This window comes from Dinoponera quadriceps, unplaced genomic scaffold (genome assembly GCF_001313825.1).
Source record: "Dinoponera quadriceps isolate SergipeBrazil2010 unplaced genomic scaffold, ASM131382v1 scaffold1069, whole genome shotgun sequence".
Classification (NCBI taxonomy): domain Eukaryota; kingdom Metazoa; phylum Arthropoda; class Insecta; order Hymenoptera; family Formicidae; genus Dinoponera; species Dinoponera quadriceps.
This window is the reverse complement of record NW_014555200.1, coordinates 1,428,162-1,452,198: the sequence shown is the minus strand read 5'-3', so window position 1 is coordinate 1,452,198 and position 24,037 is coordinate 1,428,162. Positions and strand designations below refer to the sequence as shown.

Here is a 24,037-nt window from a genome sequence, read left to right as displayed (position 1 = left end):
TTCAAATGGGAAACATCCTTTAGTGACTTCACATTTCTCACTATTGTAAGCTTGAACTGTCCCCAGAGCTATGTTGGCAGCCCTGCGACCTGAAGGCAGTCGCTCGCTTCAAAAGAATCGAAGCAAAGATGGACTCCTAAGGAATTTTTATATACGGCAGTCGTCCGACTTTGGATGTTCCCACGTTAAATTTCGCTGAAGCCAGACGGACCGTTCTTTTATGACCAAGCTCGTGTCGTAAACGATGATCGTGCAAGAGCCAGTGCAGGTAACGAGTGTCGGCCCTTTGTAGCCCGTCGTTGCTGTGTGACGTGCGGATTTATGTGTCGGGGCGCATCGACATTCACTATTGACGTCTTGCTAATCGCGGAAACCATTCGCTATCTCGTGGCCGCTTTTAATTTTGCCAGACGGGGCCGTATCGATGATCGTTTCCCCGCGAGGTCGTCCCGCCGAAACGATCCTCGTTGCGGATTTTTCCCCGTCTGTGCTTGCCCTCTGAATGCGCGTCTGAATTGCGGGATGTTGTTTGCTTTTCTGCAAGAAAACGGCAACGCGGCGGGGGGGAGGGTCCTGGCTATAAATAAGTACGAAACTTCACCGTATTTACGGATTTTGATAGACTTCTATTTGATAACGAACGGCGTACTGGTTTTACGACCGATTAAGATGCTTTAACCTCCGGGAATTGTCGTTTTCGTGCTTAATTTGTATTTATTGTCGTCTGATAGATCGCCAAGAATCAACTCCCTGTTCTTTGTATGCAAATCATGTTAGTAGATTTGAGTAGCATGCACGAGTAACAAGGCGTTATTATTTATAATTAATTGTCCATCGAAAGTACGTGTTAATTATATTGTATTCCCTCATATTTTGAAAAAGCACGTGGTGTTTATATAGATAAAATTTGCGGTATTAGTATCACTATACGCAGTACTTTAAAATATATAGGATACTTTCAAATTGTGTTTCAGAACATGTAGTTAATATCTGTACATTATACATAAACATTCTGTTTTCAGGCGGCCATATGGCATTGTTTGAATCATTATGCTTATCCAGATGCGATATTCTTGGCAGAAAGATTATGTGCAGAAGGTAAAATCCTGTAATTCTATTTCTTTTGAGTATTAGTACTTTGTAATTATTATATGTCTATATCGATACGCTATTACAGTGGACACAGAGGAAACATTGTTCCTCTTGGCGACATGTTATTATCGTTCTGGCCGAGTCAAACAAGCCCATGCCTTATTATCCCAGAAGGCACGTAGTTCGGCACAGTGTAGATTTTTATTAGCAAAATGTTGTTACGATATGGAACAGTAAGTATCGTTGAGTCTTGTTTCCTTGTAGATATGGATATCTCTGAGGGAGATATTAAATTATTAACACTAACAATTCAATGTTAACAAATATTAATTTTTAACAAATAGTAATAAATATTAGATATCGATATTTTGTTTAAAAATTCAGGTATGCAGAAGCAGAAGCCACGGTAATCGGCGGGTATTACAAACAATTGAAGAATTTAGAAGAAATAGTACCGCAGTTAGGGGAGCAGGCATGCTTTTCTCTCCAGATAATAGCGAAAATTCACTACAAAATGATGCGCACCGCGAAGGGCAACGAGGCGCATAAACTGGCGTTAAAACTGAACCCGTTTCTCTGGCACTCTTTCGAGGAACTCTGTAACGTCGGCGAGAAGGTGGATCCCGCTAAGATCTTTCAGCTAGACAAACTGGATTCCTTCATCATGTGCCATGGTACAGCTTCTACGTGGGACTACGTTGCTGAGCCAGATCTCATTGTACCTGGAAATAATGCCAACAGCACACCTATGTCGAATAGCACTAACATGTGTGTACTATATATTATATATATATATATACATACACACATACATTGTGATGTTGACATCTCTGTTTTATCGTCGATATCTTATATATATATATAAGTGCAATTCGATATGGTTCAATATTTTCTATAATCGTACCTTTTCGTTTCTCTCGTCGCAGTACACCCGTGCAGATGACGACGCTGATAAACGGCAGCCAGATGTCGCAGGGGCGATTATGTTCCTCGATGGAGGAGAGCCCGCAAAATGTGCCCGTTCACTGGAGCAACTGCTCCTCGATATCGCCGAGGGCTAAACTGTCGCGTTATCGCAACATGTTCAGTAACCCTATGAGTCCACTCACACCCAGCTTTGGCATCTTGCCGTTGGAAAGCAATACACCCGAACCGGCTGTACCACCCACGCACACAACTCTTACGGAAGCGAACGACCAGAAGAGTTTGGCGAAACGCGTCAGGGCTCACGTTGGGGTGAGCGCAACAACGATGTCGTTGTCTGTGTACTTTACTGTCCCCTTTTCCACGCCTTGTCTCTACATCCTCCCTTCTTTGTGTGATACAAATGCGTCTCTGTGCCCGTTTAATTTATTGCTCAATGAAATTTAAACTAATCATACGTCTCATTTATTTTCAGCAATTAATATCGAAGAAGGAGACGCCGTTGCAACAAGGTAAACCGGTTTTTTCTCAGTCGGGTAATGCGAGCAATACTGCCAATATTGTGACAGTGACCGCTACTCCGACGCCTCCATCACCAACGCTACAGGGCACCAACGTTAGACGCTCGTCACGGCTCTTCAGCCACCACCATTATTCAGTGAAGGTATTATTTAACATTTATTGACTTTCTTCCAGATTATTTTCCAAAATGTCTCTTTCGAGGGAAATTTTACTCTGTTCCATAACTTGACGAACGTCCCGAGAGGGACTAATCGGGAACACTTGTCAAGTTTCGGCCATCAAGGAAAATTTTCCTCGGAAAAAAAACGTTTCGAAATGTGGCCATAGTTCTGCTCACGTATTAACGCTCGTTCCTTGTGCATGACGAGCGCACACACACACGTATATTCTTTCTCTTTTTTTCCAGGAAAATAATAAATCACCTAACAGGAATAAATTCGCCACTCCGAAGTCTCCCTCCCGCAAGACGAAAGCGAGACTCGCCAAGACAAATTTGAACAAGACCAACTTTGAATTAAACGAGAGAAACAGGAACGAGAAGGAGAAGAGCGAGACAATCACGTCGGAGAAGGCTATCGCTAATACGAACGCGCTGAATACACAAAGCAACAACATTCATTGCGCAGTAACGTTGCAAAAGCAGTGTGCAGGTACGCTACTCGTTTATATATTCCTCTATTTTTATATTTTATCTTATACGATATTTAAGCGTATCCTGTCGTCGAAATAATTGAAAATAATTTTATCTGACTTTTCAGAGGGTCTGATGTCTTTGCTGCGAGAGTTAGGTATAGCGTATCAGCACTTGAGCCAGTTCAAATGCACGCAGGCTATTGAAGTATTGAGTATATTACCGACGCAGCATTACAACACAGGTTGGGTACTCTCTATGCTGGCCCGTGCACACTTCGAGATGATGGACTATAAGAAGGCTGCTAAGTAATGATTATATAACTCATTTTTCAAGTGATATATACAATGAAAATATCAAATCTGTTCGTTTTAACCGCAATTTTTTTTTTTTTACTTTTTTTCGTTTAAGGTGAAATGTGCATTAATTGCATTTTTATTCTCAATTATTTTTCCTCGGTGATATTTATGAACATCTTTCACTTTTTTATGCATAGTTACTTCGCCGAAGTACAACAGTTAGAGCCACAAAGGATGGAACTGATGGAGATCTACAGCACTGTTCTATGGCATTTACACGCGGAAGTGCAGTTGTCTACGCTTGCTCAAGACCTAGTTATCCAAGATCGCAATTCGGCGGCGGCATGGTGTGCCACGGGTAATCTGTTCTCGGCGCAAACGGAGCACGAAACTGCGATCAAATTCTTCCAAAGAGCTATCCAGGTATGTTTTCATTTCATTGCAATCGGAGCTCGTTGAAAATCGTCGATGATTAAAGTGAAGATAATTTCGGATAATTTTGCTGAAATAAATTTTCCTTTCAACTTCACATGAATGAAACCAACGTTACCCGAGCGAATAACGAGTAATTTATTTATTCGCGTACAGTCAGCATGTTAAAGTAGTTTTATCGAATTTTCAATGACGATATTAAAGAATCCATGTGTAAGTTTTTATTTATTGAAAAAAAAAACGTTCTTATAATTTTACTTAATTATCTAAGTGATAAATGTTAATTTTGAGCGGAATTAAGACATACATATACAATATTACAAATTAACACAATATTATGTAATACAATATTATGAATATGAAAACATTTTTTTCTTACTAATGTTTTACGTTAACCGAGTTAATAGAAGTGCACACATAACAGGAAATGGTATATAAATATTTAAATATGTATACGTGTACATATATATGACTATATTTTCAAAACAAAGTGGTCAAGAATTCTAAGATTTGTATACAAATATCTCTATAATTCGTTTTTAATTTCACAGTAGTTTTTCATTAAAATTCTAAATATAGTTTATAAGAAACTAAAGATATTTATTTTAAAGGTTGCAACATTTTCAATGAATTTTACGCAACGTATCTCTTATCCAATAGGAAAATATATCTCCTGAGAATTATTTAAAGACGAATTCTCCTATCAAATATGGAATTGCGAAACTTATTGAAAAAATAATGTTGCAACCTTCAATCTGCACAAACTATTTATTCGAATAAACTCATTTATGATATGGTGAAATATATACGCAAGTGGATATGATTATTATCTTGAATCTCGATTAAAAGCGACACTCTGACGTTATGTAGGTGGATCCAAATTTTCCGTACGCCTACACATTACTAGGACACGAATACGTTTTGACCGAGGAACTGGATAAGGCAATCATCGCATTCCGCAACGCCATCAGGCTCGATCCCAGGCATTATAACGCATGGTAAATGTTGAAGAAAGACGTAACGTCATGTTACAATGTCGTTACATCTCCTGAATTTATGTACACCCACTGAACTTGTGTGCACATTGGAAATATGTGATTGCATGTTGCAGGTTTGGGCTGGGAACGATATTTTCGAAACAGGAACAGTACAGTTTAGCGGAGTTACACTTTAAACGGGCTTACCAGATTAACCCGCAAAATTCTGCGATAATGTGCCACATAGGTGTCGTGCAACACGCCCTGAAGAAAACCGACCAGGCGTTGAAGACACTGAACACGGCGATAGCTAACGATCCCGACAACACCTTGTGCAAGTTCCATCGTGCGAGCATCAACTTCTCAATTGGTCGACACGCGGAAGCTCTCCGAGAGTTCGAGGAGCTGAAGAATATTGTACCCAAAGAGTCTCTAGTCTATTATTCGATAGGAAAGGTGAATACCCGATCGATTTATTGCGAGTTTTTAAATCCGAGCAATTCTCGAACGTAATTTTATCTTTGATAAATTTCCCTTTGATGCAGGTGCATAAAAAATTAGGCAATACGCATCTCGCATTAATGTACTTTAGTTGGGCAACGGATCTAGATCCGAAAGGTGTTAATAGTCAAATCAAGGAGGCTATATTGAGTCCAGGACAAACGGATGATGATTCTCCGGTGACGCAATCAGGTACTGTTGAATACAGCGACAGATTGTCAAAATCCCCATCTTCCCGAATTCAACAAAATTCAAGCCCATATAATTTCTATGAGTTCTTATTTCCGACGACATCGAGGGAAAGATCTTGTGTTAAATGTCGCGTTTCTCTGTTTCCTGAATAAATGAGGTAATCGTGATAATCGTGGCGGTCTCAATCTTCCTCAAGCCTCAGTGTAATCATTCACATGGAGAATATTCATACGAGACGTCGCGCATCACTTAACGTGTCGTGTACCGATCGTATTTTTGTAGATGAACAACAAGCACAAAATAGTTCGATGGAGCAGGAAGTCGAGACGAGCAGGGAAGGGAGCTCCGCGCCTCTCGCAGGGAACGTCGAGCCTCCCGCCGACGACAGCGACGACAGTTTATGAAAACGTCGCGGCGCGCACAGGAAGAAGGCTGCCGTGAAATAAAGCGACAATTTGTAGCGCATCGTTTATCCCTCGTATCTGGTCACTCGAGTCGCGAATTCTCTAACCGATCTGGCGCTTTCACGGAAGAAGAAGTTGCTTTTGACGTTCGTCGAAGGTTTAAGTTCAGCGCATTCGCCCAATTGTGTCCTTGCGAGAGAACCAGTTCGTCAAGGATTCGATCGTATAGAGAGAGAGAGCCCATTTGTACACCGTCTCTCCGCGGTTTTGTTTCCTTCGCACCAAAATCGGACATCCTGAATCGCACGCAAATGCGGTGTCCTCGCCTTCGCGAAAGAAAGGAGGAGGAGGCGGAGGAAGACGACGACCCGTCATGTCGTATCTCCCCCCTCCTCCCCCGTCGACTTGTACATTAGTACGCGTTTGTTTCTGTACATTTTTTCTTTTTTTCTTTCTGCGTCTTTACTCAGTCACCCTTTGTATTTCTTCGTTCTTTCGATCACACCGCGTCTCTCGTGCCTCGTTCCGTTGCGGGCTAAGTCCCTCCGAGTCGAGCGCGATCTCGCGTCCCTGCAAAGTCGTCGACGTCAAAGTCCGACTTTTGAGCATAGCTCGGACCTAGAATAATCCTAGGGGTCTAGTCCTCACTCAGACAAGGTATTAGAGATTTACGGTTGATGAGTAGAGACTGTACCGCGAGAAGATGAGCGAACGTAACCGTAAGCATGTCGTACGTAGCTAGGTAGTGTAATTAATTCATCACTTAAGGAAAAGAATGAAGTCTTGTGTAAATGTAAATTATTATTATAATAGGGCTATCGCACGCGAAAGTCACCGTCCATTGTGGCCGGCTTTCCTCGATCGTTCGCTGGTTGACGAGCACTCGAAAGTCGTGAGTTAACTGTGTTATCTCAAACTATTTCACTTCGGAAACAGTAGAGGCGAGCCGGCCATGAACGACGTTTGCTTCTCCGAGCCCTGAACATTACTGTGTATTTACCGTAATCTATTATTATTATTATTATTATTATTATTATTATCATCATCATCATCATTATTATCATCATCATTCATGCTACCATCGCTATTATTATCATCCGTACGATTATCATTGTTGATTTAGTGATTGTGGAGGTGCCGTTGGCCACCGCTGCCGCGTCGTGCTGCCGGTGGCCGTCGTTGGACGATCGTGCAATTCTCGTCGTGAAGTTAAAATCTTGAGTCGATCGAAACATGCGAGTCCGAAACCGAAGTGGTGATGGTGGCGGTGATGATTACGGCGATTCACTCGCGTTCAATCGCGTTCTCACACTCGAGACTTCGGTGTCTCTCTTGACCTCCGGTATCCGGAAATCATCGTGATCCTACCCTCCCCCAACCTGGCAAGTGTCTACATATAAACACGCAACGCGCTTACGCTCGCGCTTCACAGATCGCGATATTCTCGATTGCGCGGGGAAGAGTTTCGCGTTCGCGCGACGTTTGTCTGTCTTTGTGTGAATTGATATTAAGTGTACAACGTAAATCGCATCTCGCCGCCCAGTCTCGAGCCCCGTTCACCGGTGCACGTTAATTGCGTTTCACTCCGGTGCGGCGTATACGTCGTTTCGGCCCCCGGCATCGGCGCGTGTATCGCCACGGCAGAGACGCACACGCAAGAAATGACTTGTAACGTTTTATATTGTACACGCAATTAAACGGAAGGACACGGTCAAACGGAAAGGAAATAGAGAAGGAATTGTCGACTGAGAAAATGAAAACCTCTATATGTGGTGTTACATACGTGTCAAACACGCGCGAATCTCTCTCATATCTCTCTCTCTCTCTCTCTCTCTCTTCTCGCTCGTATACCTCTTCCTGTATATGTATATCTCTATCTCTCTCTCTCTCTCTCTCTTTCTTTTTTCTCTTTCTTTTATTTAATTAAGTAAGTTATTTATTTATCTCTTTGCGCGCTTGCCTCTCTTCGTCCCGGATTCATCCGCGTCCCTCGCCGGGGTTCTCGCGTTTCTGGTGTTTAACAAGGCCGCGACTGATCGCTTTCTGTCATTCGATCCCACGAGTCTCTGATGCAAGGGAGAGAAAAAAAGCTTTTCCGAAATTGTACTACACGTCGGGCATGCACACTTACATACATTCATACGTATATATATATATATACTTGACTGTCGAGAGACGGAGACGGAGTCGCATGTATCTTCCGAAGATTTGTAGGAAAACAATTATGTGTATATGATATTCGCTAGTCTCTTACCCAGCCTCCGCGATTATAGGAACCGAGAGAATTCAATTGGAACATCAACGATCGCTGCCGTGTTACTCGTTACAAAGAGGTGTATGCGCAAAAATAAAGGCCTGCACTTTTTACGGAACGCACGGTTTTCAGCGACTCTACACCTGTCCTGGTCTGCACTGAGATATACAGGGTGGGCTATTTTAGTATCCCCACTTATATATATTTCTTCCCATGCTTTGTGCAAAAAATATTCCAGGTAAAAGTTGTAGGGTTTGGAGGAAAACATAAGTTGGTGACAATTTAACTTCATTCTATAGTCAATAATTCGTCAATAAGGTGTCATTTCAAAGTCAATTTTATTCCGTTCATGGAATCAGTTTTTGTTTTTTTTTTAACAAATCGATTCCTGTATTTATTATTTAAAAAAAAAAGTAATTTACCTTGAAGTGACCTTGAATTATTGACTTTACAATGAAGTTAATGCCAACAACTTAAGTTCTCCTCGAAATCCTACAACTTTTATTTGAAACATTTTTTGTACAAGGTACAGAAAAAAGATATTCAGATGACTAAAATGGCCCACATTGTATATGTATTTATTATTGAATAATTTTCGATGCGAACTTTGTCGAATCGCTCTTTGAGGATATGTTATAAACACGTTTCAGTGCATAGATTAGCCTTCTACGGCGTTTATATGTTTCGTATTATTTTTACCGCCGAGAAGAAATAGCTCAAGACAATTGTTAAATTGTGATGTCTAAGCTATCGAGGAATTGTGCGTCAATTAACAAACTAAAGAATTTGTTCAAGCCTGACGAAGTTTCAAATCTCCTTTCGAGACTTTGCCGACTATACGCAGTTGAATTTGCAATTTTTGTAACGTTAAAATCAAACGTCAATGCGTATTCTTTGGTCCGGAAAATCCGTGCTAGCTTGTCAAGAAAATATATCGCTTTTCGTGTAAATATATTTAAAATAATGGAGCAGAGTGTTTGAAAGTGCGCGAAAGATTAATCAAGCAAAGAGTTAAATTATGAGTAATAGATCATATAACATCAAATTGAATAAAAAAACAAAGTAATTTTAAACTCTTTAGTCGACTATCGTGATGCACCAGTACTTCGGTTTGAAAATTACCGCCAAAACGTGGGGGGTAACTAACTAGGGACTTTCGAGTCACCAGAGTTCGGAAAAACGCGCCACGCACTTTTATTCAACGTTTCAACTCACACACCTTCCATTTTGCGTCGATTTGAAATGATTTCGTGTTCGGCAAATTGCAAATTTCCCCTCAAACAATTCAGAGGCATAACAAATTTTCCGTGACGATGCCGGTCGACAATACGTCTTCAAAAACGTCCGATAAACACAATGAGTACCGAAATAGTCATGGACAATGCGGCGGGTTATATAATGATTGCGAATTGCAGCTTGTAAATGTCCGATGTAACTCACATTTTTGGACCATTTATAATTTTATTGACAATATTAAGTTTACACAGTTTCAGAGCGTACCCTAAGACTCAGCTAAATGTTATAAATTATCACGGCCTGTGATATATATATCAAATCCCCGACATCGTTTCTAGAGATACAACGGAAGATGTTTGTTTACGAAATCTTCAAAACTGGTAAATATAAAGAAAGATCAAAGAGATACATTTTTCGTTCTCCTACTTATTTATAGATTGTTATGGGAGAGATCATACTTTATATACATGCAAAAGCTTATAATCTATCATGTATATAATCTTAGATAACAAGAATATCTTAATCTTTAGTGCTTATGATTTTGTACATATTTTGCAGAGTTAATAATGTTACTATAATTAACAATGTTTTTCAGAAAACTGGTAATTAACAGATCAAGGAGGATCCATTCAAGCCTGATGTCTGATACTTTAATGGATGTTTATAGTTAGATGATTTGTGATCACTGACATCAAAATAGGATATAGGTATGTACATCTATTATCAGTGTCACTATCTTATGCTGCTGGTAAAGCACGTGATGTACAAGTATTCAGGTTGAGTGGAGAAACAAGTTGCTGCCACAACAGTTGCAAGTTGTAATTTGTAAGTTTTACTGGATACTGTTAAATCTCAGTAAAACTTGGAATACTATTGATATTAATTTTATATGTTTTTATGGTGTATGTTTTCATGGTGTTTAGTTTTCCATATAATAGATTAGTGTAAAGCATGAGATACAGATCAGAGTTTTGAGTCTTTTGTTTCTAACAGAGACAGAGTGGGAAAATGTCTATCTGCGAAACTGTTGAAACTGGTAAATATAGAGAAAAGTTAAGAAATATATCTAGTTTCTGTATTTATTTATGTATTTTGTTATAAAGGCAGCGTTATCTCACACTTATTAAATGGTTACATTATTTCATGTTATTCCATTTATTGCAAATTTTTATATGATATTGATATATATTGCAACCTTAAGATTATTCTCTATATGTCTGTTCTAACCTATTTTCTTTTTTCACAGTGCTAGGATCTAAACCGCTGTCTAAGATCGGTATTACATTGACGCACGAGCACGTACATCTTAATTTTAACGAGTTCTACGTTCCTCCGCCAACAAATTTGCAGAGTTTCCTGGATGACAAAATCAATCTAAAAAATGTTGGATTTATTAAACAGTATCCGTAAGTCCGATCAGAATGTTTCTTATCCCTAAAACTTCTTGTAAAACTTATATATATCAAACTTCAAGATTGGAATATGCATGAAATTTTAAATAAAAGGATTCCAAAACATTTCTAGTAACAAAAAAATACTACTAATATTAGCAAATAATTTTCTTTAATAATAATAAAGTAACTTAACAAATGTGTAACTGTATCTAATGCTCGTATAATTCGTTTCTTATTTATTCTACGGAAAAAATTTTTTAATCTGTAATGAGAAAATATGTCATTGAATAAATATTCACCTAAAGTTATTTATATATTATTTCTACTGTTTACACACTTTATGTTGCTACTAAAACTGAATATTTTTATTAATCAGATACAGCAACAAGTATAACTTGACATTTAACGACACTGATTCAGCACAAGCTGTCATTGAAGATGTAAAATTATTTCGCACATTCGGGGGTGGAACTATCGTGGAGAACAGCAGCCATGGCTTAAACCGCAATATCCTTCTTATGATAAACATTAGTGAACAGACCGGAGTTAACATTCTTGCTGGAACTGGTATGGTTATGTTATCGTATTGTTTTAGTAAATTATTTTTTATATTACTTTGGACAATATATAGGATGTCTTAAGTTATATATTTCCAATTATTTTAGATCCAATTATTTTTGTATCTCTTTTGAAGTTCATTTTTCAAACAAATAAGATTAAAAATACGTTAAAATTAATTTATTATTATTGTTAGTACTGTTATTATTATTATTATTACTATATTGTTTTATTACATTATATGCAATTTGGCAGGGTATTATGTTGCCAATGTGCAAGATGTGTCAACTCTCAAAATGACGGAAGAAGAGATGTACAATATGATGCGTACTGAATTGCAAGAAGGTTGCATCGATTATCCTAAAATAAAGGCGGGATTCATCGGAGAAGTTGGCAGTAGCTGGCCGATCGCAGGTAAATAGCTACATATCATTTTGCCAAACTGTTAAATATTTGTACGGTTAGTATAAGTGACTTTAGGAATGCATCTGATATTTTGTAGGAGAATTTCCTTAGAGATCTCTAAAACAGTTCCCCTACTATAAGATGTGAAGTATATTCGGTCGTATTTGAAAATTTAATAATATAGTTATAAATTGAGTATGTTACTTCGAATTTCTTAACATCGTTACTGTTACTATAAAATGAGTAATGTTTCTTCGAATTTTTTAACATCGTCACTGTTATGTTTGCAAATACTTACATCACATTTCTAACACAGATTTCGAGAAACGTGCTATTCGCGCGACTGCCGAGGTTCAGGAGCAGCTGCATTGCTCGGTGAGCTTTCATCCTGGGAGAGACAAGGCAGCACCCTCTGAGATAATGCGACTTTACCAAGAGGCTGGAGGAGATGCTCGCAGAGCTATCATGTCCCACGTCGAACGTAAGACTTGCGAATTTCTTTCTCTCTGTTAAGTTGGTTTGCCGTATTTGTTGGACAAAGCTACGAATAAAATTATGTACTGTTGTGCATGTTTTCAGAAAAGACAAAAAAAGAACTAATCAGGTATGCTTTTTGTAGGTACATTACCCGACGTGGAGGAGGTAGTAGAATTTGCCGAGGCGGTCCAGTGTTATTGCCAATTTGACCTCTTTGGCGTGGAATGTTCTTTCTATCAGCTTAACCCGATGATCGATATGCCATCAGATGCGCAGCGTGTGAAATATATCACGCGCCTCCAGGAGGAAAAGCAGTTGCATCGAGTGCTCTTGAGTCACGATATCCACACCAAGCATAGACTGGTACGTACATTTTTACCACATCGTTTGCTTCAACGCGTAATTGCTTTTTCTCACCGATGTTCGTTTATTGTCATTCTAATGTATTAACTCGTATAATCAAGTAACTGGTCAATTTAAATTGCGATCAGAGGTAACCGTTAATGCTATCTTTAGCTGGTGAAATCAACGATGAATGATTAAATCCTAACGATTAGATCGCCTGAAATTGTTTTATCGATGTTTAAGACATCATTCGGCGGGCACGGATATTCTCACATCATGAGTAACATTGTGCCCGTCTTGAAGAAGCACCTCACGACGGAAGAGATCGAGTTGCTAATAGTAGGGAATCCCAGAACGTGGCTTAGCCAGCATTTGTGAACGAGTGTCAAACACCGAAACGGAACATATCGGTGACGACGAATGAGACTAAGAAAGAAGAAAGACGCGGGTAAAACACACAGTAAAACAAGTTTACTTAAATATCTCGTTGAAAAGTTCATATATTACAACATCATACACACAACATTGTTTTATATTATTAATCTTTACTGTTCATTATAATAAACTTACGCGCCAATGAACTTACACGTTGCGTAAATAAAATACATAACAAAATAACTACTGCAGTCTATTGTAGTCGTCGCTTTAATTTTACCGTTCGCATCTTAAATATATCAAAGTTGATCGCGCTCTTTATTTACAATGCGTCATTGCAATCGTATGACAACCTTTGGTAGAAAGTCGGCGCTCGTCGGACAATGATCCGGCGAACGTCACGGAAAGTTAAATACGCGTGCAATAATCTTATCTTCGCAGATTGTCGCTCTTCGGCGAGCGAGTGATTTACATGTGCTGTTCCGTAGTAATAAACGAAAGGCTCTTTCTAGGTGCGAAGATTATGCGAAAAATGGGCTCGGTAACACGCAGTCTTGCTATGTTACGAACGCCTCGGCTCCCTCCTCCCGTCCCTTCTTGTTTCGTTTTCCTGCGTCAAGAGACGACACATCCGTTCTCTTCAGGTCGCCGATATCAGCTGCTCGCGCTCGTTCACGGTTCCTCCTGGAACTGCGAATTCCTCACGGGATTCATGGCGATAGAGACCGTCGACACCATCGTTTTGCTGAAGTCCTTCGAATAGTCTGCGGCCAAAGAATATAATACGATTGCGATTGTTAAAGGCGACCCCTGCGTTCGCAGTTTCTCGTGCATATCGAGTGCATAAAGATAGAAGCGATACAGTTACGAGAGAAAAACAACAAAGCAAGCTGTATTTGTGAGCAGTGGCAGATTTACGTCTCGTGAGATGCAAAGTTGTAACGTTATTGTTAACGGTATGTGCGTGGAACAAGAATATGTATTAAGAATCGAGGAAAGATGATGACGAAATAATCCGGAAAAGAGAAACTATCGCAGGTAATATCATAATATGTGATATTTGTAACTCGTTGAGATCAACATTCGTTGATATATATGTTCCAAACATTTGTCTCTCAATTTCGAAGCTCTTAAATTCGAAATTCTTCTGAATTTGAAGTCGGATTTTCTACTGCAGATCATTACCAACATACAAATCTGTCACTGTGCTCGAATCGACAGTTGGAAGCAAGCGACAAGACACAAGAACTACACTCAGGCCGTGTTGAGTCAATAAGTTCGGCGAGAGAGATGTGTGAGAAGCTTGTTAATGTATTAATTCACGATTGGAAGACACGGGGCGCTCGACGTCGCTCGCATCTACACCAATTGGAGTTATGTACGTGTTACACCGACCGTCAGTGCTGCAATTAAACGATTAATGATCGAGGAATATGCGATTAATCGCGTTGTTAACGTACACGCAATTGTAGGCCAGCAATCGTAGAAAGCAGCGAACTGTGGTGCCCTTAACTTACAAAGTGAGCGAGTGGTCGCTTAGCTCGCGTTCGGTCAGAGCTTGGTGAGAGTTACCACGTGACGGTGCTCGAAGTTACCTTGGGCGAAGTCCTGCTGAACCTGAAGACCGCCACCCGGCGCGCTGCTGCCGTACGGCGTCAGGCTCACCCTTACCCAGGAGCAACCGATCGCGCCGGCGTACGCCTGCCGGTACTGCTTGTTCATGATCACGTAGATGATCGGATTCACGCACGACGCGAAGTACAACAGCAGGTATCCCAAAACGTGACACGCTGTGGCAGTTCGACAGCACGATATTTAGCAATACACAATAGTAGATAATAATAGATGGTAGTAGTAATAATAAAAGAAACGTTAGATTGTAATAGATAGTCGTGCGCATCATGAAAATGAACATTGAAGGGAAAAATGTATCATAAATTAACGATAGTAATTCAGAGAATTGAAAGATAGATAGGACATTTATTTTTTACGGCTTCTGTATCTCGCTGTAGCTATCTTAATCAATAACGTCAGAAGCGAGAAAACGTATGCCGGAAATTCTTGGAGAATTTTGAACATTGAAGCGAAAGAAAGTGAATGATATTCGTAAAATGATATTCGCGATCGATTGAGCACATTTATAAAATATTCCGAGAATTGTGCTTTTATTTCAATGATCAATAAATAATCGTAAAATTAACGTGATGAAATCATGAGAAAGGATGGGCTAAAAAGGAAGGTTGCACGTTATATTCATTTTACGATTGTTCATTGATTATTAGAGCAATCGACCACATTTCGACAAGTATCATTTTATAGACATATCATTTGATTTCAACGTATTTTGCAAGAATGTAAGCATGTGTTTTCTCGCTTCTTATGTCATCAAATAAGACGACTGCGGCGAGGAACCGGGAGCCATAAGAGATCATTAAAAGATTAAATATTTAATTGATTAAATTTTTTCAACAATGTAATGTTTTCGGGAAAAAGAATATTTTTGAATGTGAAAGAGTAACGTGTGTCTGGTTTGCATAATAAATAATGTATTCTCACCGGGATATCTGACTTCCGGGTCGGCCACCTTGACGATGGTGATTGGTAGATAGCACGCGAGGAAGCTGAGGAAGATCACCAGCACCATCTTGGTGATCCTCCATTCGCTGCGCTTCTGCTTGATCTCTTTGATGTCCCTTCCGGGCGTATGGGGTGATTTGATCGTCGGTCCTGCGTGCTTTCGCATTCTCGATTCGGATCTGCAACGTTAACGGAGCTCCGATCAGTTGACGTGAAATGAGCGGCTGAGAGGAGCGGAAAAAGAGTTAGGCGCGACGGCTGAAATGTGGATTACTTGTGCACCACCCAGAATATCTTCGCGTAGCAGCCGACTATCACCACGCAAGGTATCAGGAAGCCCATGACGAAGAGGAACGTCTTGGATGTGCGGCCGTAACTATCCTTAACGATAGAACAGGTTTCCAGATTGGGGTCGTAGTCGAATTTACCTGATAAAGACGCAGATAAGCAACAAGTGAGTTTTTCCCGCTTTCAAACGAAGCGATACTTTATCTCGCTAATCGTCATCCCGTAAACATCAACTGGCAGTTAACGTTAGATGAATGAAAGATTTATATCGGTAAAACCAACTTTGCGTTAACATATGTAGAAATTTCCGTCTAGCGAGATCGCCCGGACATCAAATATAACACGGTAATGTTACATCAATGTTGTAATTTTTCACCTAACAACGTAAGTTTTCCTCGTGATCATGAATTATTAACAGAGCGCGTCTCACCCCACACTTTCAACAACGTAGGTATCTGCATCCCGTAAGAGAACACCCAGCAGAAGATTATCATCGCAGCGATCCAGTACTTCTTGTAGACTCTGCCATATATCGCATGGTGGGCTATCATGATGTACCTAGGCGAAATCGGACGTCTCATATCAGTCGTCCCACTTGGACTCGGAGGTACCTAATTCCAGGGCGTACCCTGGGGCTTGATCCGATCAAAGGGGAATCCTTCAGTCGGATTGAGTAACGTTTAATGCGAGTTAAGTGGACGATAAAAGGACGAAATACAAACCTATTAATAGTGATAGCCGCGACGGAGAGGAGACTGACGCCGACGTTTCCGTAGCGCAGAAAGGGCACCAACACGCACAGGAAATCCACGTTCGCCCAGCTGGCGTTGATAAACCTGATGGAGTCGAACGGCAGCACCAGAAGGCAGAATACGAAGTCCGCGAGGCACAGGCTGTCCCGTCACGGAGCGGAATTAATCTCAATTTAGCGTGACGCGCGATCGGGGGAGGTAAGAGGAGAGCGGTCGTGTGTCGATACGAACGTCAAAGTTGAGGAGTCGATTCGTTCGCATTCGCGTGACGCACCGTGTTTACGTGAGATGATCGCGTAATGCAGTGACTCATGACCGACTTTATGAATGAACGAGCTATCACTTTCCGCACGGAAGGAACAATTCTATCGGTGCGATAGAATTTTCCGTTGCCCGGACGACAACTCGGTTGCGGGAACAGGAAGATTCTTACAGGAGGTTTTCACTCTCGGCCGATCGCCCTCAGCTGTGTCAGCCGAGTTTTAACAGCCGAAAGTTCACACGGTATATTCCCGCGGTATCGCGATAACGGAGAGATATCGGCTCTCGTCCATCGAGTTTTCATTTATCGTCGCCGTGTTTTCATATCGTCTCTATTCAATTGCAGAAACCGAGTTCTATTTTCGTGTGACATTTGAAGGTATTTGAAGGTATATATGCCTTTGACCCTCGCCACCCACCTAGGATCTTTTTTGATTCCACGCGTCTAAAAACGGCGATATTTCCTGCTTTTTTATCCTACGTAATATTAGTTTTCAGGAATTTTTACTCTTGAACTGTTATAGATTTTTTTATCGCGAAAAATATGAAATTGGAGTCAATTTTTACCCTAAGTGAGTATATGCGATATATTTTTAATGTCTTAATGTAAGAACTTGCATTTTGTACGCAAAGTACAAACCAAAACACGTAATTGCTATTTCATCTGTTCTAACTTAACATCCGAAGATAATGATTCCGAGTAGTTATTTTCATACCAATATTTATATTTTTCGTCACTTTTGATCCCAATAAAAATATTTATACATTAAGAGCCCTTTATTTATATATGGAAACTCCTTCTTTCAATATAAAATGAGTAATTATAAGGTGGTGAGTCCAAAACGACCTCAGGTGGGTTATATAAAATCCTAGAGCAAATGGGCGACGAGAGTTAAATGAGAACTACACAGAGAATGTTATAAATGTATGTAAATACTCGTCATTACGCGGAAAGAAAATTAGTCTTAAATCAAGAATAGATATTCTCCCATGTAAACAAGAACATTACGATCTTCTTAGAAGACTTTTAGTCTTGACTTGATTGAATTTATACTGATGCAAGCATTACTTGAACTCAAGATTCAAGACTAAAATAATTAAATAATAATCTTCTATAAGAAGATTATAATATTCTCGCCTGCATATGAAACTATCTTTTCTTGATTTAAGACTAATTTTTCTTTCCGAATGCACGATCGTACCTAATGATAAAGGCAGCGGCGACATTGCGGACTTTGGGATACTTGCAGAGAGCGATGATGGTCAGCAGGTTGCCGGCCAGGCCGATGATCATGATGATGATCGCCACTACCGCCGCGAAGGTCCTCAGCGGCTTCGGGAATCTGCGGAGGATAGGTCAGCGACGGTGAGAGAAGGCTCCTCGCGTCATTTCACCGAGGACAGGCCGCTGCATCAACGTACCTTGACATCTCCTCGTCGACGAGCGTGCTGCTGGTGGCGTTCTCCGCGAGGTGCGTCAACCACGTAGCCGTGCCGTCCATCGTTCCCGCCGTGCCGAAGGTGTCGAAAGTCCGATCCAACGATTCCATTCGGCCTCGACCGACCTCGAAGGCCTGCGACATTCACGCGAGCGGAAGCGAAGAATTAAATATTCGAGCCGTGTTCTCCTTCAGCGAATGACTTAAGCGGCTGACTAATCGCGCGGACATGATTCGGAGCACGCCACGGTGATTACGTTCACACGAAATGGTCAGAATAACGGCGATCGAAACGACCGCTACTTAGACTGTGTATGTCTTGCCCGATGATCTGTCGGTTATCCGTCGGCCAGTGATTTGCCTTGGAAATTAGCCGGAGCGAACGCGAGAGCGTAAACAAACGCGTCGCTCACTTCGCGTATCGGCGATGATGACGACTGGCAGGCCAGCGACGCATTGTCGCGCGGACATTATCGCGAGCACACGAGGAATTCTCGTGGGATTCTCACGAGGAGGAAACTACGATCGAAAATTCCGGTACGCGCCTCTCGAGCGAGCTGACGCAAAGCGGATGCGCGACGACGCGCTTGTGTCAAAACCATTTCCTGAATTGCTAGCCACGGACTGATCCGTCAAAGTGTGCCCGACAATTTCAACGACGGACTGACTGACGATCGATATAATCTCTGCAACTTGTCCCGAGAAATTGAAATTATCAAACATTACGCGGGATTGCGCCGGCTTGAAGAGAGAAATACGCCCGTTTGTTGAAGACTATAGTTTTAAAAGCTCGGGAAAAAATCGGGTCTTCCCATTTTTTTTCGCGGTTTTCTTCGATTTTTCTCCCAAGGATGGTAAAATTCGACTAGGAAAATTCATGTGCGCACGGTTCAAACTTGCCACATTAATTTTTGTCCCGTAAAGAAGATAAGCAAAAAAAAAAAATTCGCGGAAAAATGGGAAAAATAGCGCTTTTTCTGAGCTTTTATAAAACTATATTTAAAACTCTTTAATTTAGATTTTTCGTGATTGGAAATTTGTTTTAACTTACACGATGCAGCGGACTAATCGTCAAACTGTCCTTCAATTTTAACGACGAATTAATGACCGATAGAATATCCCGAGCTTTTTGGAAAATTGAGATCATTAAAAATTATAAATATTTTGTACAGGCTTGTGGAAAAATACGTCTGGTCGTTTCGAGCTGTTATTTTAGAATTTTGATCGAAACTCGAGTCCTACTTTAAATTATCAATAACAACAATCACAGGGCAGCGTGATTTAATGCTGCCGTTTGTCTCTCGCGCGCGTGGTTTATTTATCTCGCATGTCACGTCACTAAAATTGTTAACTTTGAGTGAGCAATAATCCACGAGCGAGTGTCCGACTGTCACGCGCGTGGGACGGGCGTTGAGATTTACGATATGCAAATTTTTCTCCAGCGCGTGGCGCATTAAAATAATTCCCGGCTTCTACGTAGACAACGACGACGGAGAATGAGCGTTAATCGCACGGCGAGAGGGAGAGAAAGTGGGAGAGTGAGAGAGAGAGAGAGAAGTCCATTATTATTTGTGGGGCTCGAAAAACGGTGACGAAGGGCGTCGCACGCGCGACGGAAGTGGGTCGTCTGGAGGATCCACAGGGAATAATGCGAGACGCCCGGTGAACGATACCGCGCGTTAATTTCGACATCTTTCAATGCGCCCGGCTACTGATGACGGCCACTCGAGGCCGATGAAAGGTAATGAGGGAGGCGAAAAAAGAAGAAAGATAGCACACGTCACTTTTTTTCCCTCCCTTCCTCTCTCTCTCTCTCCCCTCTCTCTCTCTCTCTCTCTCTCGAAGGCTGCTCGCGGGTTACGCGATGCACGAATCGCTCCGGAACGTTGGAAAGAAAGAAACGTTTTCACGATTTCACACGGAAGATCTCGCGAATTTTCACTCATCGGCCGACGATCGCGACCGCGCGAGCGGATGGGCGCAGAGGGTGCGCGTTGGATTTGGTAAACTAGGGTCAAGCTGCGGTGCATTAACCCCGATTGAGCTTAATTAAGGGAAATTAACAGACACCCGGTACTAGGCGTCCCCTCGCGACAAAAAAGCGATGGAAGCTATGAAAGACATGGGAACGTGTGCGCCAGTGCGCGTCGTCGCCCGCGTCGTTTCTCCCGTTTTCATTCCACCTCGCTTCGTTTTTCGAGCGACGCACGATTTTTATTCCGTCGGGAAGCGCGTCGCAAGAAATCGCGGGAGAAGATCCAGTCAGCTGAAATTTCTAGAAGACGTCCAAGTGACGTCTGAGAAAGGTGGCGCGTGTTTTACACGTCTTTCAGTCGTGTTTCGTCTGTTCTGTAACTTTTAACGACGAGTGTTGTTACTGTTGCGTTGCCATTGTGTAGGTGTAATATATGGCAGGAAAAGTGCGCAAATCACGATGTAACTATAATTAAACTATCGTTAAAAGTTACAGAATAACAACTATTGATATGAATCTAAAACGTTTTTAGTCTCAGTAAGTAAGAAATCATTAACACAACGTTATTACAACGATACTTTATAACATGTAACGTTTTCAAATATGTCGTTTTTAACGTTGTATGCAACGCCATTAACAATATATTATTGATCCAAATATTAAAAATAATATTTATACACTATGATTTCAATATTTAGGAATATTATACCATCGATTAACAGTTTAAAAATGTTTTAAAACTATTATGTCAAAATTTGTATGAAATTCACATAAAATCAATGTTTCAGAAGATCTGTTTGATATATTTCTTGCTTACTAGGGAAGTATGTTCCCCGTCTAGGAGTATTATTTCTTTATTACCATGTTCTCATGTTTATTATTTTTTTTACTATTTTCATATGGATAAAAAAGAAAATTATTTTTCTCCGAAGATAGGATGTTGGTCGTCGACGCGTTCGCGGTGAGATATTTCTCTCGTGTTTCACTTTTAGCCGTTAGCGCACCGATAAGCGAGCTTAATCTGTTCTCCTGCAGACGCGACGCGACCGCAAACAGTATTTTTCATTCCGTGGAAGTCGCGACGAGCCAAACTGACGTCACTGAATGATTTCCGAGTTAATCACGCGGCCAACGGCAATGAATGAGTCAAGTTGAGTCACGGTGAAAGTACACCTAGAGCGAGCCCGATTCGCGTCCCGTTGCACCTTCGGTTCAAGAAGCGCGTCTAATGCCGCGCGTTTGTTTTTGCGGATCGAGAGAGCGGGATTTCAGGGAGCTTCCGGAAATCCACGCACGAGGATCGACTCCGTCATCGTCATTGATTTACTTTCTTCGAGAAGTATTAATGTCGCTGGTGAGAGGATGCTCGCTCGTCTAATGCTCGCTCCGTTGATCGTGAAGCGTTACGTGCAACCACTGTCCTTGCGAAAGATCCGACTTGTTTTTTCTACACATTTTTCCCGGAATATGTGACGAATATGCGAAACGTAGATGAACGAATGTAATGTAATGTAACTGTTATATACAAGTCAAGTTTACTTTGGCTCGTATTCTGAACTCTCTTTTATCGACAAAACTGCCTTTTTAACGTGATTTCTCAACCAATCAAGTGGCTCCCAAATCACTTTTTAGAGATACTTTTATCCTGAATCATTTTTTAGAGATACTTTTATCAATAAAAGAGAGTTCACAATATGGACCTTTGTACATACAGTACAAAGGTCGAAGATAACTAAAATTTCTATTCTTTGTTTCTATCTTTCTTAGTATCTTAGTATCTTTGTTGTCGAAACCGAGAACGTTCGGCCATATTCAAATTTGATCGAGGCAACTAAGAGCAATTGACCGAGTGGAAACCTTCCACGGGATTCCTCCAGGAATCTTTCTGTCCCTGCAACCGGGTTTTCGTCTGGTCCCCGGGCAAGAGAAAATTCAATCGCACTAACGGTATTGTTTTTTTCGCGCAAGCATGCGAAGCAGACGGTGCATGCGAGTCGAGTGCAGAATGAGCGTAGAATGTTGAAAGTCGATCGCGACAACTCTCGTATCCCGCCCACGAGAGCACCACGTGGTGTCGAACGCCTGTGTGTACGGCACAAAACATGTGTCATTCTTCGTTCCGCGCGCATTTGCCGCTTAACACGTCCGGGTAACGCAAAAATCACGACAACTTCGGCTCGCTCGAAATCAACTTCGCGGTGTCGTGTTGTACTTTTACGTGAGATGAAAATTTTAATTTGTTATAAACCAGAGAGAGAGAGAGAAAGAAAGAGAGAGCTAAAAATGCCCATCGGGCGACCATCCCACGACTCGCTGCGCTTTTTGCCCTCTTCTCGGCATTGGTCTCTCAGAATGGTAGACCCAATGTCGCCCTCGACACCGAGAAAATTCCGCGAGTGAAAATATCGCGATTGAACGAAATAATGTTCTGCAGAAAATCAATTAACCAACTGCAAATATTCAGGTAATCATTTCATCATCCCTTCCTTTGAGATATTTTTTTTTCTGAAAGAAGAACTTAAAATAATTCGAATAGAATTTAAGAAGACTTTACGTGGAATTCCGTCGAGATCGATGAGACATTTCGAAGTTGAATCAACACAGGCGGACCGGAAGAAGAAGGGAGAATAATTGAGGCGGCGAGGATGATAATTGAAAGATCCAGCGATCGTCACTCACCACTTCTGTGTTATCTGCTCACTTGAATACAGCCACAAAACGACTCGCGAAATAGGTAACCGCAAAAAGAGAGAGAGAAAGACAGAGAGGCACGAGGAAAACCGCTGGCAACTTCGCTCGACCGAAGAACACGACGAGAAGACTGGCGATTCGATGACGTCCTTTCTTCTTCGGCGTATTCTCGCGTATACCTTTACGAAGAACAGCTGAAGTCAGAAATGAGCACGATCTGCCGCTGCAGCCTCGAAGGATCCGACTGTCCTCGTCCTCTGTCTCCTATACGAGTGTGGAATATTTTCCTACTGACTGGCGTCCACTCAATGTGTTTTTAATCGCTTCCTAATCGACCCTCGTCTATAGGTTCCTCTTTTTTCAGTTCCACTGCGCATCGGAGTAACTTCGCTCAAGACTCCCCCTTTCTCTCTCTCCCTCTCCCTCTCTTGGAAGCACTAATGCTTCCAAAAGTTCTAGAAGGAGGATCCCGAACGCCAATCAGCGAAGTCAAAATTTCGCGCAAGGGTAGCCTGCACTCTCGCTCGCGCAGGTGCCCTCGATCTCGAAAGTCGTTGATCGATCGATATATCGCCGCGATATGTGTTACCGCCTGTCAGTCGCGAAAGGACGCACCTCTGTGTTCCCTCGACGTACCGTGAGTCTTTTCGGCGTAAGAGGTAAGAGGAAGAAAAAAAAGGAAGAAAGAAAAGCAAACGACGAGCAGTAACGAGCCGCTCCGTTGTCCTCTCGACTCGGCGTCTCTGCGAATATCGCGTTCACTCGTGAATCCTCGCGCGTCTCTCCGAGAGCACCTGGCGATTTCGACTGCGCGAGAATCTCGATCCTTGGCGGGGACCAGCGGCGCGCGAGTTGTCGTCGTCGGGCCGCTGCCGCGCCGGTTGTCGCGGCACCGTGCGTCACCGTGGATGGACTGCTAACCGAGGCACACTCCGTCAGATCTCGCACGCTCGCTAGATACGGGCCCCGCGGGTGGGCGGCCGTGGGAGGGGACGACGGGGGCGGTTCGATGACGAACGTAACGAACGTCGCGCAC

General features: G+C 41.7%; 3 protein-coding genes and 1 long non-coding RNA gene across 7 annotated transcripts; 3 read left to right on the top strand and 1 right to left on the bottom strand.

The window, feature by feature from the left end:
- The first annotated feature begins 244 nt into the window (after window positions 1-244).
- On the top strand, window positions 245-7,846 carry LOC106743502 (cell division cycle protein 27 homolog). Its single transcript, XM_014617404.1, has 13 exons — window positions 245-268; window positions 1,023-1,098; window positions 1,178-1,325; window positions 1,477-1,860; window positions 2,019-2,328; window positions 2,492-2,680; window positions 2,945-3,188; window positions 3,297-3,477; window positions 3,666-3,891; window positions 4,771-4,898; window positions 5,012-5,333; window positions 5,423-5,570; window positions 5,853-7,846. The coding sequence occupies exons 1-13, from the start codon at window positions 245-247 to the stop codon at window positions 5,972-5,974; spliced, it is 2,502 nt and encodes an 833-aa protein (XP_014472890.1). The 3' UTR covers window positions 5,975-7,846.
- Window positions 7,847-10,206: 2,360 nt separating this feature from the next.
- On the top strand, window positions 10,207-13,228 carry LOC106743505 (phosphotriesterase-related protein). Its single transcript, XM_014617409.1, has 8 exons — window positions 10,207-10,289; window positions 10,458-10,500; window positions 10,711-10,870; window positions 11,235-11,425; window positions 11,672-11,830; window positions 12,138-12,302; window positions 12,441-12,661; window positions 12,887-13,228. The coding sequence occupies exons 2-8, from the start codon at window positions 10,473-10,475 to the stop codon at window positions 13,019-13,021; spliced, it is 1,059 nt and encodes a 352-aa protein (XP_014472895.1). The 5' UTR covers window positions 10,207-10,289; window positions 10,458-10,472; the 3' UTR covers window positions 13,022-13,228.
- Window positions 13,124-23,933, bottom strand: LOC106743503 (G-protein coupled receptor moody-like). Of its 4 annotated transcripts, none has more exons than XM_014617406.1 (9): window positions 22,990-23,933; window positions 18,319-18,470; window positions 18,099-18,239; window positions 16,606-16,776; window positions 16,314-16,441; window positions 15,870-16,023; window positions 15,575-15,774; window positions 14,614-14,808; window positions 13,691-13,782 (listed from the first exon to the last, which is right to left on the bottom strand). In XM_014617406.1, the coding sequence occupies exons 2-9, from the start codon at window positions 18,444-18,446 to the stop codon at window positions 13,691-13,693; spliced, it is 1,209 nt and encodes a 402-aa protein (XP_014472892.1). In that variant the 5' UTR covers window positions 18,447-18,470; window positions 22,990-23,933. The 4 variants fall into 4 exon arrangements, with proteins under 4 accessions (XP_014472891.1, XP_014472892.1, XP_014472893.1 ...); XM_014617407.1 differs by having other exon boundaries at window positions 23,617-23,933; XM_014617405.1 differs by lacking the exon at window positions 22,990-23,933 and having other exon boundaries at window positions 13,124-13,782; window positions 18,319-20,933.
- LOC106743506 lies at window positions 13,789-14,554 on the top strand. The gene is made up of 3 exons (XR_001374375.1): window positions 13,789-14,056; window positions 14,196-14,396; window positions 14,491-14,554. It is a non-coding gene; the product is annotated as an uncharacterized LOC106743506 (long non-coding RNA).
- Window positions 23,934-24,037: the final 104 nt, after the last annotated feature.

What these genes read in the sequence shown, in the direction of transcription:
- LOC106743502 (XM_014617404.1), top strand. Translation starts at nt 245, where the DNA reads ATGATCGTGCAAGAGCCAGTGCAG. An exon ending in TCTTCCAAAGAGCTATCCAG is followed by an intron (nt 3,892 to 4,770) that starts GTATGTTTTCAT and finishes GACGTTATGTAG; the next exon opens with GTGGATCCAAATTTTCCGTA. An exon ending in TTCTCCGGTGACGCAATCAG is followed by an intron (nt 5,571 to 5,852) that starts GTACTGTTGAAT and finishes GTATTTTTGTAG; the next exon opens with ATGAACAACAAGCACAAAAT.
- LOC106743503 (XM_014617405.1), bottom strand. Translation starts at nt 18,479, where the DNA reads ATGTCGCAGGCCTTCGAGGTCGGTCGAGGCCGAATGGAATCGTTGGAT. An exon ending in GCCGCTGCCTTTATCATTAG is followed by an intron (nt 16,777 to 18,098) that starts GTACGATCGTGC and finishes GTGACGGGACAG; the next exon opens with CCTGTGCCTCGCGGACTTCG. An exon ending in TACGTTGTTGAAAGTGTGGG is followed by an intron (nt 16,024 to 16,313) that starts GTGAGACGCGCT and finishes CGTCTTTATCAG; the next exon opens with GTAAATTCGACTACGACCCC.
- LOC106743505 (XM_014617409.1), top strand. Translation starts at nt 10,473, where the DNA reads ATGTCTATCTGCGAAACTGTTGAAACTG. An exon ending in CTGCGAAACTGTTGAAACTG is followed by an intron (nt 10,501 to 10,710) that starts GTAAATATAGAG and finishes CTTTTTTCACAG; the next exon opens with TGCTAGGATCTAAACCGCTG. An exon ending in TCCACACCAAGCATAGACTG is followed by an intron (nt 12,662 to 12,886) that starts GTACGTACATTT and finishes TCGATGTTTAAG; the next exon opens with ACATCATTCGGCGGGCACGG.